Source organism: Drosophila bipectinata, chromosome 2R (genome assembly GCF_030179905.1).
Source record: "Drosophila bipectinata strain 14024-0381.07 chromosome 2R, DbipHiC1v2, whole genome shotgun sequence".
Lineage (NCBI taxonomy): Eukaryota > Metazoa > Arthropoda > Insecta > Diptera > Drosophilidae > Drosophila > Drosophila bipectinata.
Window position 1 is genome coordinate 19,857,777 of NC_091737.1, and position 22,558 is coordinate 19,880,334.

Below are 22,558 nucleotides of genomic sequence, written 5' to 3' on the forward strand. Positions count from 1 at the left end.
AGGAGTCTATAAACCTAACTTTTACTTCCTTTCCCCAGTGGCAGCAGCTCCAACTCAGGCAGTGCCTCCATTTCGCACTCCCTCTCCGTGGAGGAGATCCAGCGCATTCGCAGCAATCTCAAGACCTCAAAGTCCTCGCCCAACGGCTTTGCCAAGAAACCAGAGGAGGAGCAGCAACCACAGCCACAACAGCAGCTATCCCATCCAGGAGCGCCACACCAGCTGCAGCCAGGCGAGGATGAGTGCGATAACAGCAGCTCCGGAGTGAGCAGCGAACAAGAGCAACTGGCTCTGGCAGGAGGAGCTGCCGCTGTGGGCGTCAAACCCACCGATACCATTAAGAAGAAGCCCTCGGTGACCATTGTGGAGGAGCCCAAGACCATTCCCGATCAGCCAATCAGCAACACCACCACCTCCAGCATCACAACCACCAAGCCCATGGCCAAGACCACCATCAGCATAGGTGGTGCCACAAGTGCTCCAGCACCCACAGCCACGTTGACGGTGAAGCAGCTTGTGCAGCAGCAACATGCGCCTGTTATACAGCAGCAACAGCAACAAATGGGTGGCAACAAAGTCTCCATTAGCACTAAGATGCAGGCACAACAGATGCAACAACAACAGATGCAGCAACAACAATTGCAGCAGCAACAGCAACACCAGCAACTGCAGCAGCAACAGCAACATCAACAGCCAAACAACAAGCAGCAGGTGATGAGTCCCCAAGTCCTGGGTCGCATTCCCAATGTCCATCACCAACAGCAGCAGCAGCAACAGCAACAATCGAATCCCAACCAGAAGCTGATTGCCACCCAGCAGCAGATACTGCAGCAGCAGCAACAGCAGATGGCCCACCAGCAGCACCTGCAGCAGATACTCAAGGCGAAAGCGGCCGCTGCCGGAGGAGCCAGCAATACGGCAGCCTTGGTGGCCAAGCATCAGCAGCAGCTGCACAAGGGCGGCTCCACCAGCGGCCACGAGTCGGAGATGGAACAGCGCTCCGATTTGGAGGATGACGATGGAGATTTAAGTCCATCGCCGCCGGCTAAGGCTTTCCAGCGGCACAATTCCTTGACCCGCAAGCAGGCGGCGGCGATTGCCATGCAAAGAGGCGCCACTCGGACTTCGGCAGTGTCCCTCATGCAACTGCCCCCGCCTCTGGAGGCGGACAGTGATGGCGAGCAGGGACAGCACACCTTACAGCGACATCCGCATCCCCACCCACACCAGCAACAGCAACAACAACTCCAGCAACTGCAGCAGCAGCAACAACCGATGGCCACACATATTGTGGGCATGTTGCCCAGCGGACAGCTGGTGGCTGTTGCTTCTGGCGCCGTTGCTGGCGTTCCGGGCGTTGGGGCGGCTGTGGCGCATCCGGGCAACAACAATCTGCAGCAGCTGTGCACCGAGAATCTGGTGTTGGCGCCACCGCCGCAGTTCTGCGATTGCAACGATGCCAAGCACGCGCCACAGCCGCATCTGCCAACTAGCCAACAGTATCATACACAGCAGCAACAACAGCAACAGCAACAGCAGCAGCAGCATCAGCAGCAGCAACAGCAACAGCAGCAACAACAACAACAGCTGCAACAGCAACTGCAACAACAGCAGATGTTGCAGATGCACCAGCGGTTGTCCGGTGGCGCTGGCCCCGGAGCGGTGGGCACATTGGGTCGGGTGCGAATTGTGGGCGCCATGCCCAAGGCCAACCACCATCGGTTGCACTAAACTAGTACTAGTAGGCTCAGATCACATGCGATCACATGAAATCAAATCAACCGTTTGCCAAATCGTTAAATCGTTAGCTTAGTGTTAGTCCAACAACAGTCATTGCCACTCTCACAACGAATAGAGCTGCAACTGTCACTGCAACAGCAACTGCCTGCACCCGAGACACAAAACCGAAAATCGAAATCGCGATTGCTTCGATTAGAGAAACATCTTTAATTACACTTTTTATTTTATATATATTTATTGCGTGTGATATAAATTTATGTAGGCTGTCCGCGAGCAGCAACTAAACGATATTTGCAATCAAACAGCAAGTACGTATGCAATATTTTACGATTAGTTAATCCCAAAACCCCCGATTGAAAGCAAACTGAAAGGGCTTCGATCTTTTAGTCTGTTTTCGAGCTGCGTTAGATCCGATTTTGCGAAATCGATGATTTTAGTTTGTAATATCAGAAGGTCAGAGATAGATAGATAGGCAGAGGCGAGTTCATTTCTTCAGTATCCATCCATTAATCATTCGAGTTCGTGTTCGACTAGTGCACAAAAACATTTAAACGACATTAACATTATATTCTAACACACAACTAGTGTAGGTTTTATATGCCTAAAAAATAAAAATAAAAAAACGAAGCAGGATGGTAAAAGTGGTAGGAGTGAAGGAGAAAGTTGCACCGAGTAACAATAATATTTGAATTTGAGCATTTAGCCGAATTTCCAGTCAAGTCAAGTCAACTAAACTAATACTAACAAATACTAAATGATTAAAACGTATAATGTTTTTAAACGTGAATATTTATAAAAGCAAGAAACAAAAGGAAAATATTTCAATAGGCGGCAAATTTTATAATCCAAAAAAAAACAAAAAATTACAATCGAAAACAAAACGTAAATTTTTGCTAGTAAAATTTACAGGTTTTTTACTTTTAATCGATTTTTTTCTAAAATTGTTTTTTAGAGAAAATCTTTAACTTGCCAGAGCCAGAGTATTCATATATATATCTGAGGTCGACGATAATTAACAAATGCAACGTATTGTATTAATGATGAATGAGGTTCTCAAATATTTGCCAGCGCTTAATGCAAATATCGTCATAGGCAACCCAAAACTTATATAATGCGTAATCACGAGTAACAATTATTATAACTAAGGCTGATTTTATTGCATAACAGATACAGAACACAGACATCCGAATCAGATCCAAGATACAGATACAAATACTGCGTTCGCATCTAAATTAATGAACTAATAATGATGAACTCAACTAACCAAGCAAGCGATTGATGCATTTAACATACATACATAAATTGTTTAAACTGAAAGAAAAACTCATTGAGGTATTACGAGAAATTGGATGAAAATAAGTGGAAATTGTTCGAATTGGCGGGCCGCACCTTTAGCACTAGCATCTAAGTGTTGAAAAGTTAGTAAACCTAAAACTAAACCATAATGCATAAACATACGAGTAATTATTGGAAGATCTAGCATCTAATTAGTTTTTAGCACACTTTTTAGTTCTCGCAATAGTTGCTAATTATTTGTAAATTGTTTTAGTTTCAAATACCGCACTCCAATCGTAAATGTACACAAAAAAAGGAGGAAAAGAAAGCCTACATAATTAGCCATCAAGCTTGTTAATTTTTAAGTTGATCTGGAGTGCTCAGTTAGGTCCTATCCACAAGAATAACAATTAAAAATGCCCATGCAGCCCGAAGGCTTTCAGCTGAATTCGCGGATGTGTTGCAATGGCTACATATTGAATTATTGAATATGCGTACACACCATAATAATGTTAAACAATTAAAGCACACACCACCCCTATACACCCACACACTTACACTTTAAATGCATGTATTTAAAATGGAATATTATACAAATATTTATCATAAGTCGTAAAATATGCAATTATGTATTATGAACATGCGTATGAAGAATCAATAAATATGAATGAAAACTAAATACGAAATGTGTTTTTTGGATTAAACGGAAATTATATTTGAAGAGGTATAACAAGTTTTCCCTAATCGATCCTGTTTGTAGCAAAGATGAAAGAACGGAGGAGAACCACATGGCTCGTTTGGCTAGTCGGAGAGTGGTTCTTTCATAGGAAAAATTCGAGAAATTCAAAAACTATATTCAGGCAATGTTTTGAATGAGGAAAGTCGCTTCTGTGTTCGCTGATTTCAAAATGGAACTTTGTTTCCCGATCGGATACAAATTGACAGAGCTATGGCCATCAGAAGGGGCAAAATTGGGGATATTGGAAAAACCCAAAATTTTATGAGGGTACCCCTAGGAAAAATTCGAAAAATTCAAAAACTATATTCAGGTAATGTTTTGAATGAGGAAAGTTGCTTCTGAGTTCGCTGATTTCAAAATGGTACTTTGTTTCCCGATCGGACACAAATTGACAGAGCTATGGCCATCAGAAGGGGCAAAAGTGGGGATATTGGAAAAACCCAAAATTTTATGAGGGTACCCCTAGGAAAAATTCGAAAAATTCAAAAACTATATTCAGGCAATGTTTTGAATGAGGAAAGTTGCTTCTGTGTTCGCTGATTTCAAAATGGTACTTTGTTTCCCGATCGGACACAAATTGACAGAGCAATGGCCATCGCAAGGGGCAAAAGTGGGGATATTGGAAAAACCCATAATTTTATGAGGGTACCCCTAGGAAAAATTCGAAAAATTCAAAAACTATATTCAGGCAATGTTTTGAATGAGGAAAGTTGCTTCTGTGTTCGCTGATTTCAAAATGGTACTTTGTTTCCCGATCGGATGCAAATTGACAGAGCTATGGCTATCAGAAGGGGCAAAAGTGGGGAAATTGGAAAAACCCAAAATTTTATGAGGGTACCCCTAGGAAAAATTCGAAAAATTCAAAAACTATATTCAGGCAATGTTTTGAATGAGGAAAGTCGCTTCTGTGTTCGCTGATTTCAAAATGGAACTTTGTTTCCCGATCGGATACAAATTGACAGAGCTATGGCCATCACAAGGGGCAAAACTGGGGATATTGGAAAAACCCAAAATTTTATGAGGGTACCCCTAGGAAAAATTCGAAAAATTCAAAAACTTTATTCAGGTAATGTTTTGAATGAGGAAAGTTGCTTCTGAGTTCGCTGATTTCAAAATGGTACTTAATATTCCGATCGGATACAAATTGACAGAGCTATGGCCATCAGAAGGGGCAAAATTGGGGATATTGGAAAAACCCAAAATTTTATGAGGGTACCCCTAGGAAAAATTCGAAAAATTCAAAAACTATATTCAGGCAATGTTTTGAATGAGGAAAGTTGCTTCTGTGTTCGCTGATTTCAAAATGGTACTTTATATTCCGATCGGATACAAATTGACAGAGCTATGGCCATCGCAAGGGGCAAAAGTGGGGAAACTGGAAAAACCAAAATTTTATGAGGGTACCCCTAGGAAAAATTCGAAAAATTCAAAAACTATATTCAGGCAATGTTTTGAATGAGGAAAGTTGCTTCTGTGTTCGCTGATTTCAAAATGGTACTTTATATTCCGATCGGATACAAATTGACAGAGCTATGGCCATCAGAAGGGGCAAAAGTGGGGAAACTGGAAAAACCCAAAATTTGATGAGGGTACCCAAAATTACCTACCTAGGTACCCTAGGAAAAATTCGAAAAATTCAAAAACTATATTCAGGCAATGTTTTGAATGAGGAAAGTTGCTTCTGTGTTCCCTGATTTCAAAATGGTACTTTATATTCCGATCGGATACAAATTGACAGAGCTATGGCCATCGCAAGGGGCAAAAGTGGGGAAACTGGAAAAACCCAAAATTTTATGAGGGTACCCCTAGGAAAAATTCGAAAAATTCAAAAACTATATTTGGGCAATGTTTTGAAAGAGGAAAGTCGCTTCTATGTTCGCTGATTTCAAAATGGTACTTTATATTCCGATCGGACACAAATTGGCAGAGCTATGGCCATCGCAAGGGGCAAAAGTGGGGATATTGGAAAAAACCAAAATTTTATGAGGGTACCCCTAGGAAAAATTGGAAAAATTAAAAAATGGTATTTAGGGAAGGTTTGGTATGAGGGATTAAGCTACTTTGAGTTCTTATTACAGAAATACCATTTCTTATTACAGAATTATACATAGTTTCCCGATCGGATGTAAATTGTAGGAGCTATGGCAATCGGAAGGGCAACAAGTTGAGAAAATCGAAACCCACCATCAAAAAATAAGCTCCCAAAAATAAAAACAACATCCATTTTATTTACAAAAGTAATATTTTTCTATTTTATTCTGTTACTTTTCTTTTCAAATCGTAAAATAACGTTAAATGTTTGTTTTTTGCTTCCCAACATTTTTTGTTCAATCCCGGAGAACCAAGAAACGGCAAACAGAAGACTTCGAGTACCAATCTATTTTTGGCTAATTAAATACAAAACCAAAGCGCTAGCTAGCATCGATTTTACTCGTTTTGGAAAGTGAAAATCAATGTCGTAGTAGGCTAAAAGTAAGTGTTTTGCTCATGTAATCCTTCTGTTTTTTTCGCAGTTCTTCCCGATTTATAAATATTTTATGTTTGGTTTGCCGCTGGCAGCTGGTTGCTTTCTTTTTGTAATTGATATCAAGTTTTAAGATTTATTTCAATGGAACTGCTTAGCGAGGCGGCATCTGAACACCTTACGAACTGGCTCGCTAGTTACTTTCGTCTTGAAATATATATGTAATAATAATATGCCATATTGTATATAGTAATAATATGCGTGTATATATATATATAATATATAATTTGTATTTAATAATAGTGTATATATAATTTGCGGTTTTCATATAATAGTTATAAACAAATTTTTACTTCGTATCTTTAGCATTAATTACAAACTACAATTCGCGTATTTTTGTTATTCATTTATAATTGTAATAGTAAATTTTGTTAGATTTTTTATCGTTTTGTTTGTTTTTTGCGGCTTAAATACTTTTGTCATTAAATTTATTTTATATATATGTATATTTTTTTTTTGCTAGGCGTGTGTGTGCTATGGATTTTGTTGCTGTTTGATCCTAATTAATGTAAACTCTGCAAAAATGGCTGTGAGCTGTCTGTTTCTATATATGTAGTTGTGGAAGTGGCAACCAGGATGCGGTTGTCCTGGTTCAATTCAAAAATTTCTATGGCCTCAACTGAACTGTCTGTCGTCTCTAACTTACGGACTTATGGAATTGCTCTAATTAGTTGTCGTACAATAATTTCATTGCTGGAATCTCTGGCGTTTTTCGTTTTTACTTTGAAGATTTTTTGTTTAGCATTTCTTTTGCTTTTTTTTTTTTCATTTTTTTGTTAGCTGTACTATATTGTTCAACCTCCAAATCCAACTTTAATATGGGCGTGGCTTGGCTTGGCATGGCATCACTTGGTAATGCGGCCAGGCGCATCTAGTAAATATATAAATTTCGATCTCTCTTAACCCCTCAAACATTTTGTGGCGACTTAGGACTAAGTATGTAAATTGTTAGCGCTGCTTTTACATTAATCAAATATATCGGATCGCGTATATATATGATTTCTATATTAATATTATGTATTTGTGGGTGTATATCAATTTATTTAACAAACTACTAATTACGTTTCACTACCAAAAACTACTCATAATATATATATATATACTATATATAGTGTATATTTTTTAAATATGTTTTGTTTGCGCATTTCTCGCACTGTTGCTCCACGTTTTAAAATTCCATTTAAAAATGAACCTCGTCTAAAAAAATTAATGTACAATAATAGATTAGAATTATAATAATAATAACTGTTTTCTCAAATGTTTCTTGTTTTGTTATTTTTTTTAAAAAGTTTCTTCCCTTTTGGTGTGTTTTTGTGAATTTCACTTTTGTCGTTTCATTTATTTTTTAAGTTTTCTTTTGATTTGCTTACTTTCTCAATTTGTGTTTTAGCTTTTTTAAAAATATCACCAATATTTTTACTTTTTTTTTTTATTCTGACAGTTAATTTCTTTCTTTTCTTTTACCTTTTTTTACTTTTAGTTTGTCGATTTTGTTTCTATCAAAAATTAAATAAAATTAAATACAATATAAAATGTACAACTATTTTGTGTTTTGTTTTTGTTTTCTGGTTGGTTCTTTTTTTGCATTTTGCATCCATTATTTCATCTGCTTTTTTGGTTGCTTAAGTAATCAAACGAAATGGGCGTACGTAGCACTGGGCGTGGCCAAAAAAAAATATATTATGTCCTTTAAGTACAAGTGCTTAAGTTTCTGCGAGGGTGGTGGGAGGCGGATGGAGGTCTACTGTAAACTGTAAATTGTAAAATCGGTACGTTTTTGGTTTTTTTTTTTACTTTCTTGCATTTTAAAGTACTTTTGCGAATACTTTCTGGAGAAGTTCCCTAAGTTCCCTATTTCGATCGGTGCCTTATATGGAATGTCTGACGGACTTTCGAGCCGCTGCCACGCCCAGTGACTGGCGAACGCCTTGGACCTTTTCTGAACAGCTCTAATAATACACATACAATACAATACAAATACAAATACAATTACAATAAAATACAAAATACAAATACAAATACGATACGATAGAGTGGAGCCCGCGAAATTAGAGTACATAGTGGAGACATATATAGAACTTAGCTTAGGAATAAATTCACACACAAATAACAAACAAAATAACTTTCGTTGGCAGGAACGAGGAGGGTTGTGGGGCGTAGGCTTACGGGAGGGAGGGGCTTTGTGGGCGGTTGGATTCGGTTGCCCGGACCAATAACAACAACAGGCAACAAAACAAAAATCTAAACAAAACTGAGGCAACATCGTGGTGGTTAGGTTATGGTGGTGGAGTGTTTTTTTCTTCTTTTTGGTGCTGGCTGGGTGGATTTTTGATTATGCAACGACATTATACATCCATCTACGGCATGTTGAAGTCCTGCAGATTGAAGTGGTCGTTGTCAAGGGAATTGATCAGATCCTGCGTGGAGAAGTTACTGTCCACCGGCAGGTTGTCCAGGAATTCGAGACCAAAGTCATTCGAGTTGGCCACCACCGAGTTGATCGTTTGGCTAATGGAACTGGCACTGGCAATGGTCGTCGTCGTGTTGCCACCCACGGCCGCCCCGCCGCCACCGCCTCCGCCCCCGTTGTTGTTGCTAGCCGCGCCGCCGCCACCGCCCGGACCCTGTTGCATCTGCAACATCTGCTGCTGCTGGTGCGTGGTGGTGGTGGTGCTCTGCACAAACTGTTGCTGCTGCTGCATGGTGATCTGCTGCTGGGTCTGGGACATGTGCATGCTGGACATTTGCATTTGGCTGGTCATCATGTTGCCTCCGCCGCCGGATTGCTGCTGTTGCAGCAGTTGCTGCATCTGTTGCATGTTGTTGCCGCCACCGGGTCCCAGGTGTTGCTGCTGCTGCTGTTGTTGCTGTTGCTGCTGCTGCTGGCGCATCAACTGCTGCTGCATCTGGGCCGGTGCGAGTTGCATCTGCGGTACATTTGGACCGGACATCATGCCACCGCCATTGGGGCCGTTGCCAGCTGGATTCGGAGCGCCGTTGGGCATGAAGTTGCCTAGGATTAGAGAAGTTTTGGTTAAGATCTTCCGGTTATTCGAAATCTGGGTACACTCACCTCCATTGAATCCGCCCGGGCCCTGTCGCATTGGACCTCCGGGTCCTGGACCGCCGAAGCCCATCTGCGTCTGCTGCTGCGACATCATCATGTGACGCCACTCCTGCTGCGAGCCCATTGGCATTCCGTCGGGCGTGACCTGAACATTGGGCGGTCTCTGCTGCTGCTGTGGGCCGCCCATAGGTCCGCCCGCTCCGCCGCCATACGGACCACCCATGCCGCCCCGAGGACCACCGCCCGCGCCGCCATGCTGCTGCATGTACATGGCCGCATGCTGGGGGCGCATCATCGGGCCGGAGGGCGGAATGGGCTGCTGAGTGATGCGTCGCATGGCCGCAGCCTGGGCAGCGCTGTTCGGGAAGCGACCGCCATTGGCACCGCCGACGCCTCCAACTCCAACGCCCACTCCCACGCCGCCGACACCGACGCCACCGCCGCCCACCGTTTGCTGCATCATCTGGGCCTGCATCAGCTGCGCCTTGGTGGCGTTGGCGTACTCCGGCGGCGGTGGACGGGCTCCGGCCATGTGCTGTTGCTGCTGCTGCATCGCCTGCGCTCGCATCATCTGCTGCTGTTGCAGGAACTTGGCCTGGTTAGGATTGGGTCCCGGTCCGCCGGGACCACCTGGCACCTGACCCGGGCCGCCGTTGCCACCGCCTCCGCCCATCATCATCTGCTGCTGGGCCGTGGGACCGCCGGGTCCGTTCGGGTTCATCTGCATGGGATTCATGGGTCCTCCCATCTGCATGCCCGGCATGCCGCCCATGGGTCCGCCCATTTGGTTCATTGCACCGTTATTGGGGCCAACGCCGCCGCCACCGCCTGGTCCACCGACCACGCCTCCATTGCCCACGCCAACACCGACGCCCACTCCGACCTGCGGCTGCTGCATCAGCGGTACGTTCGGTCCGCCAGCATTGGCGGCCGCTTGCGCCTGCGCCGCTGCTGCCGCTGCCGCGGCCGCTGCCTGCGCTTGCGTCTGACGCTGGCGCATGTTGGGCGGCACCTGCTGCTGTTGCTGCTGCTGGGCCGCCTGTTGCTGTTGCGCTGCCGCTGCTGCTGCTGCGGCTGCTGCCGCTTGTTGTTGCTGCTGTTGCTGGTTGAAGTTCATGCTCTGGCTCTGGCTGAGCGAGAAGCCATCGGAGGGTACTACAAAGAATACTTAGTTTTAGATTTAAAATATAAAATAAATTATTATTTTTACTTACCATTTGCATTGCTCATGTTTTGATTTGGTTGCTGCTGCTGTCCGGGATTGGGTCCTCCATTGCCCACACCCACACCCACTCCGCCCACGCCCACGCCAACGCCCACACCAGCACCCAGGCCTCCGCCAGCATTGCCGCCATGCGGTTGCTGCTGTTGCGGATTGGGGCCATTGTTGCCGCCGGGCTGTTGCTGTTGCTGCTGGGCCTGCTGCTGACTGAAGAAGACACCTTGTTGGGCGGCCACCGAGACATTGCTCTTCATGTCGCCACTCAAATGCAGATGCTGCCCAGCCGAAACCTGGAAATGAATAAAAATTAAAGTTAATTTAATGAATTTTTGGATAAAAGGAAGTGTTAATATTTAAGATACTCCATAGCCCAGTCAGCTGGAATGGCAGTGCAATAGATTTTCAAAGCTAATACCCGACACATGGCCCGGGAATGAGTCCAAAGTGGAAAGAGACAGCGGAGACAGGGGACAAGGACAGGAGCGGAGACAGGCAAACACCTTCTCCATTTGCAGCTGTCTCATTTGCTGTCAGCTCGAAGTGTCACCCACACACACACACATACAAGTAGTGGGTGGTGGGTGGCAGGCTTTCAAGCTTATTATCACCGGAATGGCTTTCGAATCCACATTGACTGCCAAACACCCAGAACGACAAACGAGAGAGAGAGGAAGAGGAGAGAGTGGGAGAGTAAGAGAAGCCAGAGGCAAGCATAAATCTTTCGGCACTTTTTCATAGTCTACTTTGCTGCGTCCATCGGTCTGTGTGACTTTCTCCCTGACTATATATGTATGTGTGTGTGCATGTCCTCTTTCCTCCGCAAAAGCAGCAAATTTGCCATTCATTTGTTATTGTAATGGGCCCGAAAAGAGCGCCCCGGCGACATGCAAAATGAGCGGAGGACACAACGATCGACCCTGGAACTTCAATGCCACCATCGCACACCATCTCATTGCCCTTTCCAGCATTTTCCCGCAACCTTTCCGCCCGACTACGCAGCACCCTTCACAGCTCCCCTCCCCACTCCCGTCCGTCTTTATTCCTGACTTTGGCAGCCAACAAATAAATCTTTAAACCGGACACACTGCACACCCTGGGATTCGTACTTTTGCCTTTTGATTTTCCTTCTCAGAGGAGGGAAATTCATTGCTGATTTCCCCACTTCTGGGAGAGGGACTTTTTGTACAGTTTGTCGCCATGTCATGTGTGACCAGAGGCAGTCAAAATTATATCCAAAGGCTATAGTAACTGGAGAGCAACAGGAACAAGCCTGCTAACCAGCTTTGAAGTCATGGTTGTCTGAGGAATACCCTGTAGTAGGGGTTTTTGAAGGATATCATGGGGAGTTTTATTTATAGACTCATTTTAATTGGTTTTTTAACTAATTTAGGTGAATTTTCCATGATTTTAGTGTAAAATATTGGCATATCTCTTGATTGAAAAAGGTATATTTAGCCCACATATCCTTTAAAAATAACTATATGTTAAATTATTTTTATTTAAAGTATTTGAAACCCAAATATAGAGGTCTTTAAGTCTTGATAGCTTTAAATACTAGAAGAAAATCTAAAAACACTAAAACAGAACCTAAAAAAATACTATAAGTGACATTCTATATAAATAAAAACCTTCTATATAATATGACATTCTAAAACCTTCAAAAACTAGAAGATAACTCAAAAATGCATTTAGTTTAGGGAATTTTAAGCTCACCGAGAACCTTACTAACCTTAAAATACTAAAAGATAACCTTAAAATACCAAAAGATAACCTCAAAATACTAAGTAGATTTATGAATAGGTAGGTTTTTTTTATGATTAAACTTTTTAAAAGTATTAGAAGTATTAGAAATATAATTTTTATGAAAAAATTTGTCTATTTCACTCCAACTTCGTCCCAGAACCCCCCTAACTTGGCCTAAACTGCCTGCCTACAGGGCATCAGAAATGTCTGGTCCTTGAACGCCGGCCTTCGCTCCTGTTGCCTTCTTTTGTTGCTGTTGTTGTTTCTGTAATTGGTTGTTGGTTTAATTTATTGTGTGTTTTTCTGCAGCAGCTCCACGCATTTTCATTTTCAGTTCGCGTGCGAATGGGCGGCCGGCGGGAGTGGGTGGGTAAGAGGCTCATATGTGGCGGCCATGGGCCAGACAGAGACCCAGCTAGAGTGAGTGGCGTAAAGTACGCTGATTAAAAGTCATGGACTCTCGTCGGGGCTAATTGAAGTTTAGTGCCTTGGCAATGGCATTGGGGTGTAGGCTAACCTTTTGGCAGTCAACCAGCCACCAGGCCCCTTTAGCATTCGACTTTTGGCCATAAATCATAAGCTCTCAGACTCGTGGGGATATGGGGAGTACTAGGTAGAGCTAAAGGTGAGGGTTATGTTATACATATATGAAGGATACAAGTAGACTCTTTTTCTTCTTGTGCATTTTAATACATTTTTTTACTTTCGCATCTTGGCCTCGTAAATTCCCAGCCGAAATAAAGTCTCTGGGCTTTGGTTAAACATAGATTGGCTCGTCTTGCCCGATCGAAGAGCCCGTAACAAGTTCATAAAACAAATCATTACAGCAGAGCTTTCATAAGAAGACAAAAACCCACCTCCCACCTCCCACAAGCCACCCACTAATACATAAAATATCAATAAAAAAAGTTTAAAGGTAACTGTCGAGGGCGACGGCAGCGACGACGGCTTGGCGGTCATGTAAGTGATGGGTGGATGGTGGATGGCGGCGGAAAGGAGGAGTAGCTTTGGGAAGTGGGCGTAGAAGCTTGCGGGCTAAACCGGAGACGCCGCACGAGCGCGTAAATCCTGCAGCTATTACCCCAGCGCCGCCATATTGATTGCGCTGGAGACAAACACACAGATACACACACACACACACTAGCACAAATAGAGATTCCCATAGAGCGGGGAAGGACTCGAAGCAGGAAATGCGCATTTGACAAGCCAAAAAGATTGCCGCACGCCCCACGCGCTGTCAAGGGAATGATATCCGGGGGTTACACCAAGGCAGAGGGTGGAGGAAGGCATGGACTTGCATATAGACTTGACAATGATATATGTGACTATCCTGGTGTCCTGCCATGTGTGTGTGTGTATGTGACACATGTAAGGCCAACAAAAAAAAAAAAAACAAGAAAGGAAAGCTAACTTCGGGCGGAGCCGAAGTTTATATACCCTTGCAGTTAAAACCGGATATATATCGCAAACATCGGATATAGTTGGCCGATCCTTATGGGAATAGGAATATATAATCCAATTTATTACAATACAAAATCTAAAAAAAGTCCCAAACTTCTATCTTCAAAAATACGAAAGTTGATATTTCTACCAAATACCATTTCCGATCGTTCAGTTATATGGCAGCTATGGGATATAGTCGGCCGATCCTAATGAAATTTGGTAGGTTGGATCAACTGACCAAGAATTAAATCTGTACTAAGTTCCAGCTTTCTATCTTCAAAAACACGAAAGTTGGGTCATTTCCGATCGTTCAGTTATATGGCAGCTATAGGATATAGTCGGCCGATCCTTATGAAATTTGGCATGACGTAATGTTTTGCCAAAAATAGCTCACATGTCAAATTTGAACTCTCTAACTCTAAAAACACCAAAGTTATACCATTTCCGATCAATCAGTTATATGGTAGCTATAGGATATAGTCGGCCGATCCGGGCCGTTCCGACTTATATACTGCGTGCAAAGGAAAGAAGGGTGTGTGCAAAGTTTCAAGACGATAGCTTTAAAACTGAGAGACTAGTTCGCGTAGAAACAGACAGACGGACAGACAGACGGACAGACGGACAGACGGACAGACGGACAGACGGACAGACGGACATGCTCATATCAACTCAGGAGGTGATCCTGATCAAGAATATATATACTTTATAGGGTCGGAGATGTCTCCTTCACTGCGTTGCACACTTTTGACCAAAATTATAATACCCTCTGCAAGGGTATAAAGATAAAGAAAACAACGTACAAGAAAAACAAAGATACAAAGATACTCGCTGGAAACGAAGAATACAAAACTCCAAAGAAACTACGGTCCCCCTTTTTTTTGTGTCTCTTCAAAGGGGGGTTTACATTTTCAGGCAGCAAGTAAGTTACTTCAACTTCCCTTTTGGCTGACCAGGCACAACTGTACCAGTACCCATACCCTCACTCTCAAATCCCATATTCCTGACGAAACCCACAACAGAACTTGTTGCCCAATTTTGCACTTAACGTAATTGAAAAACTTGCTTGGCCCAAAAACAGGTGCAAAAAATCTCAACAAAAGGTTTACTTCCTAAAGGTTTATTTATTATTATTATGGAGAGTAGGCTACAAAAGCATAACTTAGTTGAATAGTTTTAAAATTATAATAAAATAACTAATTCTTGTTTGGAAACCTCCCACTTTCTACCAACTTGGCTGGCCACCAAAAATAATATTTAAGAGTCAATGAAATTAGCAAGAGGCCACGCCCTCCAACGCCCTCCTACGACCACTAACCACTGGCCACCCTTGGTATATGATTTAGTCTGTGCCTAGCCAGCCATCTTTTATCTTTATTTTTATTTTTATTTTTTTTTGGCACTGAAGCCAAAAAATTCAAACTGAAGCCAAGGGAATTCCAGTACGGAGGAGGAGGAGGAGGAGTATATGGCCACCCACTGGGGTGTCTGTCATTGGATATTTGTGTGACATAAACTAGCTTCGCTAAACTTCGCTCCTCCTCCGCCTAGACTTTACTTCAATCCAATCCAATTCAATCCAATGAGGTGTCCTTGCTGCGTTATTTAATGAAATTATGACAGAGACGGAGGGCAGGAGGATTAGGTGGCAGCCATGAGGCAAAAATCTCATTTGGCAGAAGCGTTAAAGCGAAGGGAATTTGATTTTTAATTGCCACAGACTGGCTGGAAAAGAAGAGTCCTCAGCGGAATGTAATTTTAAAGTGGATGGTTTTTTAATCAAGAGGTTAGTTTATTAGTTTAAAAACTCTATTATTTATTCAAGATTAAGATTAAGACCATCTTAAGCCTCAAACTCAAAGAGAAACCCTTTTTCATCTCAAAAGTATGCTACGCAAATGAAGCAAACTAAAGCGCTCCTCGGCATGTCCTTCGAGTTCAATTTACCGTAATTATGCTCACTTTCGGTGGCAAATACCTGAGGTGGCTTACAACCCCAGATGGTAGATGGTAGCCTTAACGGCTGCCCAGAGATGAGATGAGCCCCAGTCTCCTGGGCAGGACTTCACATCCACAGACAAACTCTCGGCATATATTCCATCCACACATCCTCACATTCCCGTCATCATCATCATCATTGTTGATGCCGACATATCAGCCAACTTTCAGCGCGGCAAGCGGTGAAGTCCAGCCCCTCTTCCAGCACCTCTCCCTCCTCGAATCCTTTTTTTTTTTCTGCACAAGCCCCCCTTGTCCGCAAGGACCAGGGAGCCGAGTTCCCATGGGGGGATGGGAGAGGAAAACTTTTGAAACAGTTGCAGTTTGCACACAATGCCAGACAATCTGCAACAGAGAGAGAGAGAGAGAGAGAGGGCGGGGAATAGATACAAAAGCTGGCACCTCCCACCCCCAACCAGCCACCCACCACCCTTTGGTTTGGATGTGTGAGTGTGCCACAAAGCTGGCCTGTGTATCTGTGTTTGGACTGCTGCTGCAGCATGTCAATGATCATAAATTAAACTTGCAATAATTATAAATTAAATTTTGGCATAAATGGCCATGCCATGCCATGCCCCGCCAAATGGATACACACACATAGTCCATAGTGTGTGTGTAGTTCTGAGGGCGGTGCACATTGTGGTGGTGGTGGCCGAAATGAACTGCACTATATGCATATGTCATGTGGGTCACTCGAGGGGTTGCAGCTTCCCAGGCAAACGGGGGCTTAAATTATTGGGGTTTGGCTTTTTGGGGCGATGGATGACTTCGATTTGTTTGTTGGCTTCATTTCAACAAAAAAAAGGGTCCTACCCTTCCACCATAAATATATACAGTGGCCAGGCATGTGCTACTCTCAGGCACACCTGTGGACAATTTATGAAAACATTTTAATGGATCGTCTGTCAAAAAGTTTATGTGGCCAGCCAGGAGGAATATTCAATCACCATTAAACAGGTAACCCCCCCCCTAGAAAATAATCAAAAGGGGGCTACTAACCTAGTTCGATGAACTCTTAAATATAATTAAACTATAAGATATAATTTATATCTTTAAATTTTAAAGTTTAAAACCATTAAAATTCTTTCCATAACCCGACAGATATAGAAACTAATCGGTCAATGATTTTATTACTCAGATTTTGCCATTTCTTTCCATCAATTACGAGGCGGGTGAGCATAAAAATCAAAAGGCATATAGCCAGGCAGTCAGTTCAGAGTCTCCGTCTCAGTTTCAGTTAACTTGCCTTGATGGATTTTTAAATTAAATTTAATTTGCCGTTGCCATTGCATTTTTAATTTCAGTTTAATGGGAAAACAAGAAACGCATTCGCAAGTCGTTTGCCGAGAAGAGAGAGCCAACTACCAACTACCAACTGCCAGCAAATTAGTGCAAATATTTTGCGTGCCAGGGAGGCCAATATTTGATTTCACCTGTAATTACTCTCCAGCTAATGGCAGATAATGGCTCTGCCATTACACGATACACTCCGATCAGAATCGGATCATAATCACATCAGATATTAACGATCTGATGAGATCAGATGACTTCCGTATACAGTATATGATAAGAATATCAACCTGTCTGTCGGTTGAAAGCGGAAAAGTCAGCGAATAAATCGCATCCATCGGATGAGTCAGTGGGCTGGCATCTGATAGATAAAACAGCTGCTTGGCAACCCAACACAGCCATAAGCGAAACAAAGACGCGGCGCACTGCCATCGAAATAGCATTGAGAAGAATTCTTCTGGCTGGGCAGGCGTCGCAGTTCGCTTTTTGTATCTTTTGGCTGACTGCATCTATGAGATACAGTGAGATACAGGGGGCTGAGTCAGTGCTACGGCACCCAGCTGGCAGAATCGAGAAAAGGCGGAACGTGACAAAGATATAAAAATGAGAAGCAATATTTATGCGAAAAAGAAACTAAAATGATTCTTTTTTTTTATTATTTTAATTGATTAAAAATGGTAGAGATTGAAGTGTCTTTTTGGTCATCATTTTATTAAGAAAAACATCCTTTCTATCCTTTTTTTGAATAAATCAAAAATCAATTGCTTTTCGTACATTTTCAAAATGTTTGCTTATGCATGTGCCGGAACTTTGTCAGCAGAAAGTTCAACATTCGTTAATTTTATTTACACCCACACAGGCATATGCCAACACACACAGATACACACCACACACACACTTTGGCAAATAGAGGACACAACAGAATGCAAACAGCAAACAAAAAAAGCTAAAGCTGCAAATTTGGCAGAATTATCCAGCCAAACGAATCCTAACCACCCATGCACCCCACCCTGCCCCCCTCCCCTTTGGAAAATTCTTTCCAAAAATTTGCCCCACAGGATCGGCAAATCACCTGGCATGGAAAATTTCTCTCCATTGATTTTTCACACACGATAGCTATGAGGGAATGAGGGAATTTGTTCCCATTTCGATTGGAATTCAGACTGGAAGGCATTCCAATCGACTAAAGCCAACTATCATCGCTTTAAGCTAATTACTGTATTCTGGTTGGCCAACTCCAACGGCCATAAAGTTCTATTAGAATAATTAAATGCTATTAATTATAAAAGCGGCAACAGGGTCCTAAAACCCACATAGACCGCAAAGGGGAATTAGGCCTTAACTTTGGGTGGTTCTGGTAGGACTCATCTCCTTCCACTCCCCTACTCCCCGAAATAAAAAACTTTACTTTTTTTGCACTTACATTTCACTTAAATTCCACACATTTCTCCCATCATTCCAAACTCATCTCCACACTTTCCACTCTTCCACCATCCACACTGGCAGCCAGTAACCTCAACCATTTACATTTTCAATTACTTTGGCTCGGCGAGTTTTCAAGAGACGAGCATTAAACACGCACCACAGCCACGCCCCTACGCCCCGACAAACGCCCATGACGCCCACTGGAACTAAGATCAAATGGAAATAGAGTATAAGTATAGAGTATAATATCACACATACGCCATGTGGGCCTAGAAGAAAATAGCTCCGATTTTCGAGCCATGTCCTGCCCTTTCCAATGCAATTCCTGGAAGTTTGCCTGACTTCCATTGAAATGCCAAAGGCACATGTCCTTTTTTTTTGAAATGACAAAGGAGCAAATAAACAAAAAAACAACACACAGAAATTACTTTATTATTTAGCGTGACACTGGTTACCGTGCGCCTCTACATATTATATTGATTTTTCTCTAGGGGTTCCTTAAAAAAAAATACAAAAAAAATATCAAACAAAAAAGGGGACAACTTTTTGTTGCAGACTGTCTATTTTTAAAATGTTTTCAAAGTTTTTTTTATGCCTTTAACATTGAGTGACGTCAAGGAGTGACTTAGGAAGAGAATATATATATATATATATTAATATAATTTCATCTAACTTGGTTATAGTTAGGGTTCTACAAGTAGTCGATTTTCTATTTTAGGAACTTCTTTTGTTATTTTGGGAATATATTAGGGGATTATTATTGAAGTTAGTGGAAGGATATATATATATACTTTTCAAAGTAGAATAGCTTAGAATTATTTATTAGGGTTCTACAACCCTATTTGTACTTTCTATTTCTATAGAGTATCTTTCATATTTTAGGAACATCTTTAGCTATTTTGGGAATATATTAGGGGATTATTATTGAAGTTGCTGGGGAAATAGATACTTTTCAAGGAAGAATAACTCATATTTAATTTGTCAGGGTTCTAAAAGTAATATATTTTCTATTTTAAGACCTCTTTTTTGATATTTTGTGTATATATTTGGAATAGTTATAGGACATTACTGGAAAATAGATACTTTTCAGAAATAATGGCCCATGTTGGTATGTTAGGGTTTCACAAGCACTCTATTTTGTTTTAAAAAAACCCTTTTTATGAGAAATTAATATTAAAGTTTTCTGGAAGTATAGATACATCTCAAGGAAGTATAATTTATATCTCTTTGTTTCCCCCGATCTAGATCATTCTTATACCAAATACCATAATTCCTTTTGATCCTTTCCCATTCTGGGCCGCTCTCCCCCACGTTTTTCGCAATCCGACTGCGTGTTATTGCCGTAAAAGTGTGGCAAATGTAAGTGAACAACAACTTTTCTGACCACTTGACCTCTCTGCCCTGCCGTGTAACACTCCCCCACCGCACCTCCTCCTCCTCCTCCAAACACCCTCGAACCAGAGCAAAACACCACTATTCCTTCATACCGGGTTGTTGGCAAAGTAATTAATTTGATAAAGTGGCCGGGCAAAACGTTTTCAGTCAGTGGAAGGAGGCTGCAAGGTGTTGCTCTCCAATGGGTGAGAGCGGAAAGGGGATCTACCCTGGCCAGCAGACATATTTATGGCCAGAACTGTATATATATGTGTATGTGTGTGTTTGAGCCTCATATCATTGTAGTGGCAACAGATTGTGCGTTCTGTTGGGCCAGTTAATGAAATGAGTTTGGTTGTCAACGCAAAATGTCGAGTGAAAATTTTGACTGGAAATTATTTTGCGTGTGACCAGAGCAACAAAATTTAATGGAATTTCAAATGTGTATGTATGTATGTTTTTTGGTTTGTTTTTACAGTAGGCTGGCTGTCTTTATCCTGGCCTTATCCTGGACAACAGTTTACACTTGACCAAAGGCCCGTTTGTTTGCCGAGTTGGTTGGGTTTTTGTACATTTTACATGAATTTTCGTCTGAGTGGGGCATGAAATTTCAACAAATTGTGCAAATACTTTGTTTTTGATATGAATGTCAAGCCAGGTTTGTCTCCGTACCCGTCTCCGTCTCCGTCTGCGTCCCAGTGTCCTGTGCGCAAATAAAAACTAATTTGAATACAGAAACTGCATTTGTTGATAACACAGCCAACAGGCCCTGGCCCTGGTCCTGGCCCTGGTTCTCGGCCAGACTAACTCTCTGATACTTTTTTGTTTTGCCGACGACCACGACGACGACCCCTTCGAGTCATTCGAAAGCCAATCTCCGAGGCACGAAAGGCGGAAAACATTTTGTAAATCTTTTTGGCAAGCTTGGAACCGCTTTTTATGCCATGGCAGCCTATAAATATGCGACGTGAGCTGTTTGCAGAACGTACACGGAGAGCGAGCAGGACTAATAGCAGTAGCATTAGCTGAGAAGCGTTTGAGAAAACATAGCATACTTTGCAGGGTCCGACTTAGCCTTTTGGCTAAGACAAGATTAGAAAAAAAATTAAACTTGGGGAGCTAAAGGGAGTTCGTTCAGCTGAATCGGCAAGTGGCGACAGGGAAATTATGGCAAATAAAATGCAAAACCAGTTGCCAGCGCAAAACTTTGTTCAGCGCGAATAATTTCCATTAAAATAGATTAAAAACTGAAATATTTATATGTATATATTTGCGTTTCCAGCAACCCTGTGTGTGTGTGTGAGTGCAATCCTTATGCCCCAAGGAGGTGAAAGTATTAAAAGTACTTGCCACTTGCTTACGCATTCCTGCCGCCACTTCTTCGTCGCCTTCGTGTTCCATGAAGCAGATTACATGGCATAATAATCACAATGACGAGGAATGAGGGATAAGGACACCCACCCACACACACATATAGAGCTTACACAGATATATATATATATGTATATAAAGTATATAAAAAGGGGGGTCGGCACACGCGCAAATATTAAATTTTATGCCAAAAGCAAGATTCGGAGGAAAATAGCTGAGGGAAAGGCACAAGGCCAGAGGGAAATGCTGGCAAATACTGGAAAAGGTAGCAATCATCAGGGCCAAGTGGTGGCCAGGTGAACCAGGTGAAAGGAGACAGCCACTACCCTCCCCAGAGAGTCGAGAGCCAGCAATGAAATATACCAGCTAACTGCTGAAAGATGTGTGAATAAACTGATTGATATTGCTGCCATAAGCTGTCAGATAATCCCTCAAAGTCTGAAGGAAAAAGACCAAATCATATCGTAGCGATACTATAATTGGAAAGCATCCAAGGCGAGGGAAATAATTCTCACACACACACACATCTTCAAAACTCTGGGAAAACACTTAACCCCAAAATGCCGTCAGAGTTCATCAGCAAGTTTGGTACTTTCAACACAACACACCCACACCTGGCAGATTGATTGAAACGCGGCCAAAAGCGCTAAAAGAACGAAAACAGAAAGTCCCAAATGAAAACAGAAATATTACGAAAGTTCCCATAGTTTCGAATTCTCTCTCTCATTCTGTGAAAAGCATTTTTCACCAAACATTTCGATGAGCCAAAAAAAAAAAAAGGAAAACACCATCGGCCTGTACTCATCCTCCTCATCGAGATAACCACCCACCGTAACTGACACGAATGGGAATATAAAAGGTAAATAATGTGACCTTTGAGAGCATCAAATGCGTTAGGTAATGGGCCAGGCCGAGAAACAAAACTCAAATCACAAGTGGAGCGGTGCGATGAGTTCAAATCGTTTGTTTCAACACACAAAAAATGCGATTATTGCACAGAGAAAAATTAAAAAAAGAAAAAAATATAGAATACAAATATTAAATTTTATACAAATTTAAAAAAAATATACAAAGTCGGGTTGATTTTATTCAGATAAGCCCTGAAAATCTATGTATTGGAAAAATCTCTTTAAATCTTTAGAATATAAAATTTGATGAGATATGATGGTTTATAATCCATAAATCCTCATAGAAGATCTCTAAAAATCTCTCTCTCTAACAAATATGAAATAGGTGTATATGTTACCCCTTTAGTATATATATAATACTAAAGATATAATACTATTTTATAAACTTAAAACCCCTTTAGTTCGATCTTCAGATACTATAATACATACTTTTAATAAGAAA

The 22,558-nt window shown here is 42.1% G+C and overlaps 2 protein-coding genes across 10 annotated transcripts in view; one reads left to right on the forward strand and one right to left on the reverse strand.

The window, feature by feature from the left end:
- Positions 1–3,701, forward strand: part of Prosap (SH3 and multiple ankyrin repeat domains prosap) — a 60,361-nt gene extending 56,660 nt beyond the window's left edge. For all 5 annotated transcript variants that reach the window (XM_070279107.1, XM_070279103.1, XM_070279106.1 and 2 more), the window contains one exon: positions 39–3,701. In XM_070279107.1, coding sequence (XP_070135208.1) covers positions 39–1,731 — 1,693 coding nt within the window. In that variant the 3' untranslated portion in view covers positions 1,732–3,701. The remainder of the gene's footprint in view (positions 1–38) is intronic.
- Positions 3,702–6,340: 2,639 nt separating this feature from the next.
- mam (neurogenic protein mastermind) overlaps positions 6,341–22,558 on the reverse strand; it is a 69,644-nt gene continuing 53,426 nt past the window's right edge. For all 5 annotated transcript variants that reach the window (XM_017232329.3, XM_017232328.3, XM_017232330.3 and 2 more), the window contains 3 exons: positions 10,560–10,857; positions 9,352–10,500; positions 6,341–9,291 (listed from right to left, as the gene is read on the reverse strand). In XM_017232329.3, coding sequence (XP_017087818.2) covers positions 8,636–9,291; positions 9,352–10,500; positions 10,560–10,857 — 2,103 coding nt within the window. In that variant the 3' untranslated portion in view covers positions 6,341–8,635. The remainder of the gene's footprint in view (positions 9,292–9,351; positions 10,501–10,559; positions 10,858–22,558) is intronic.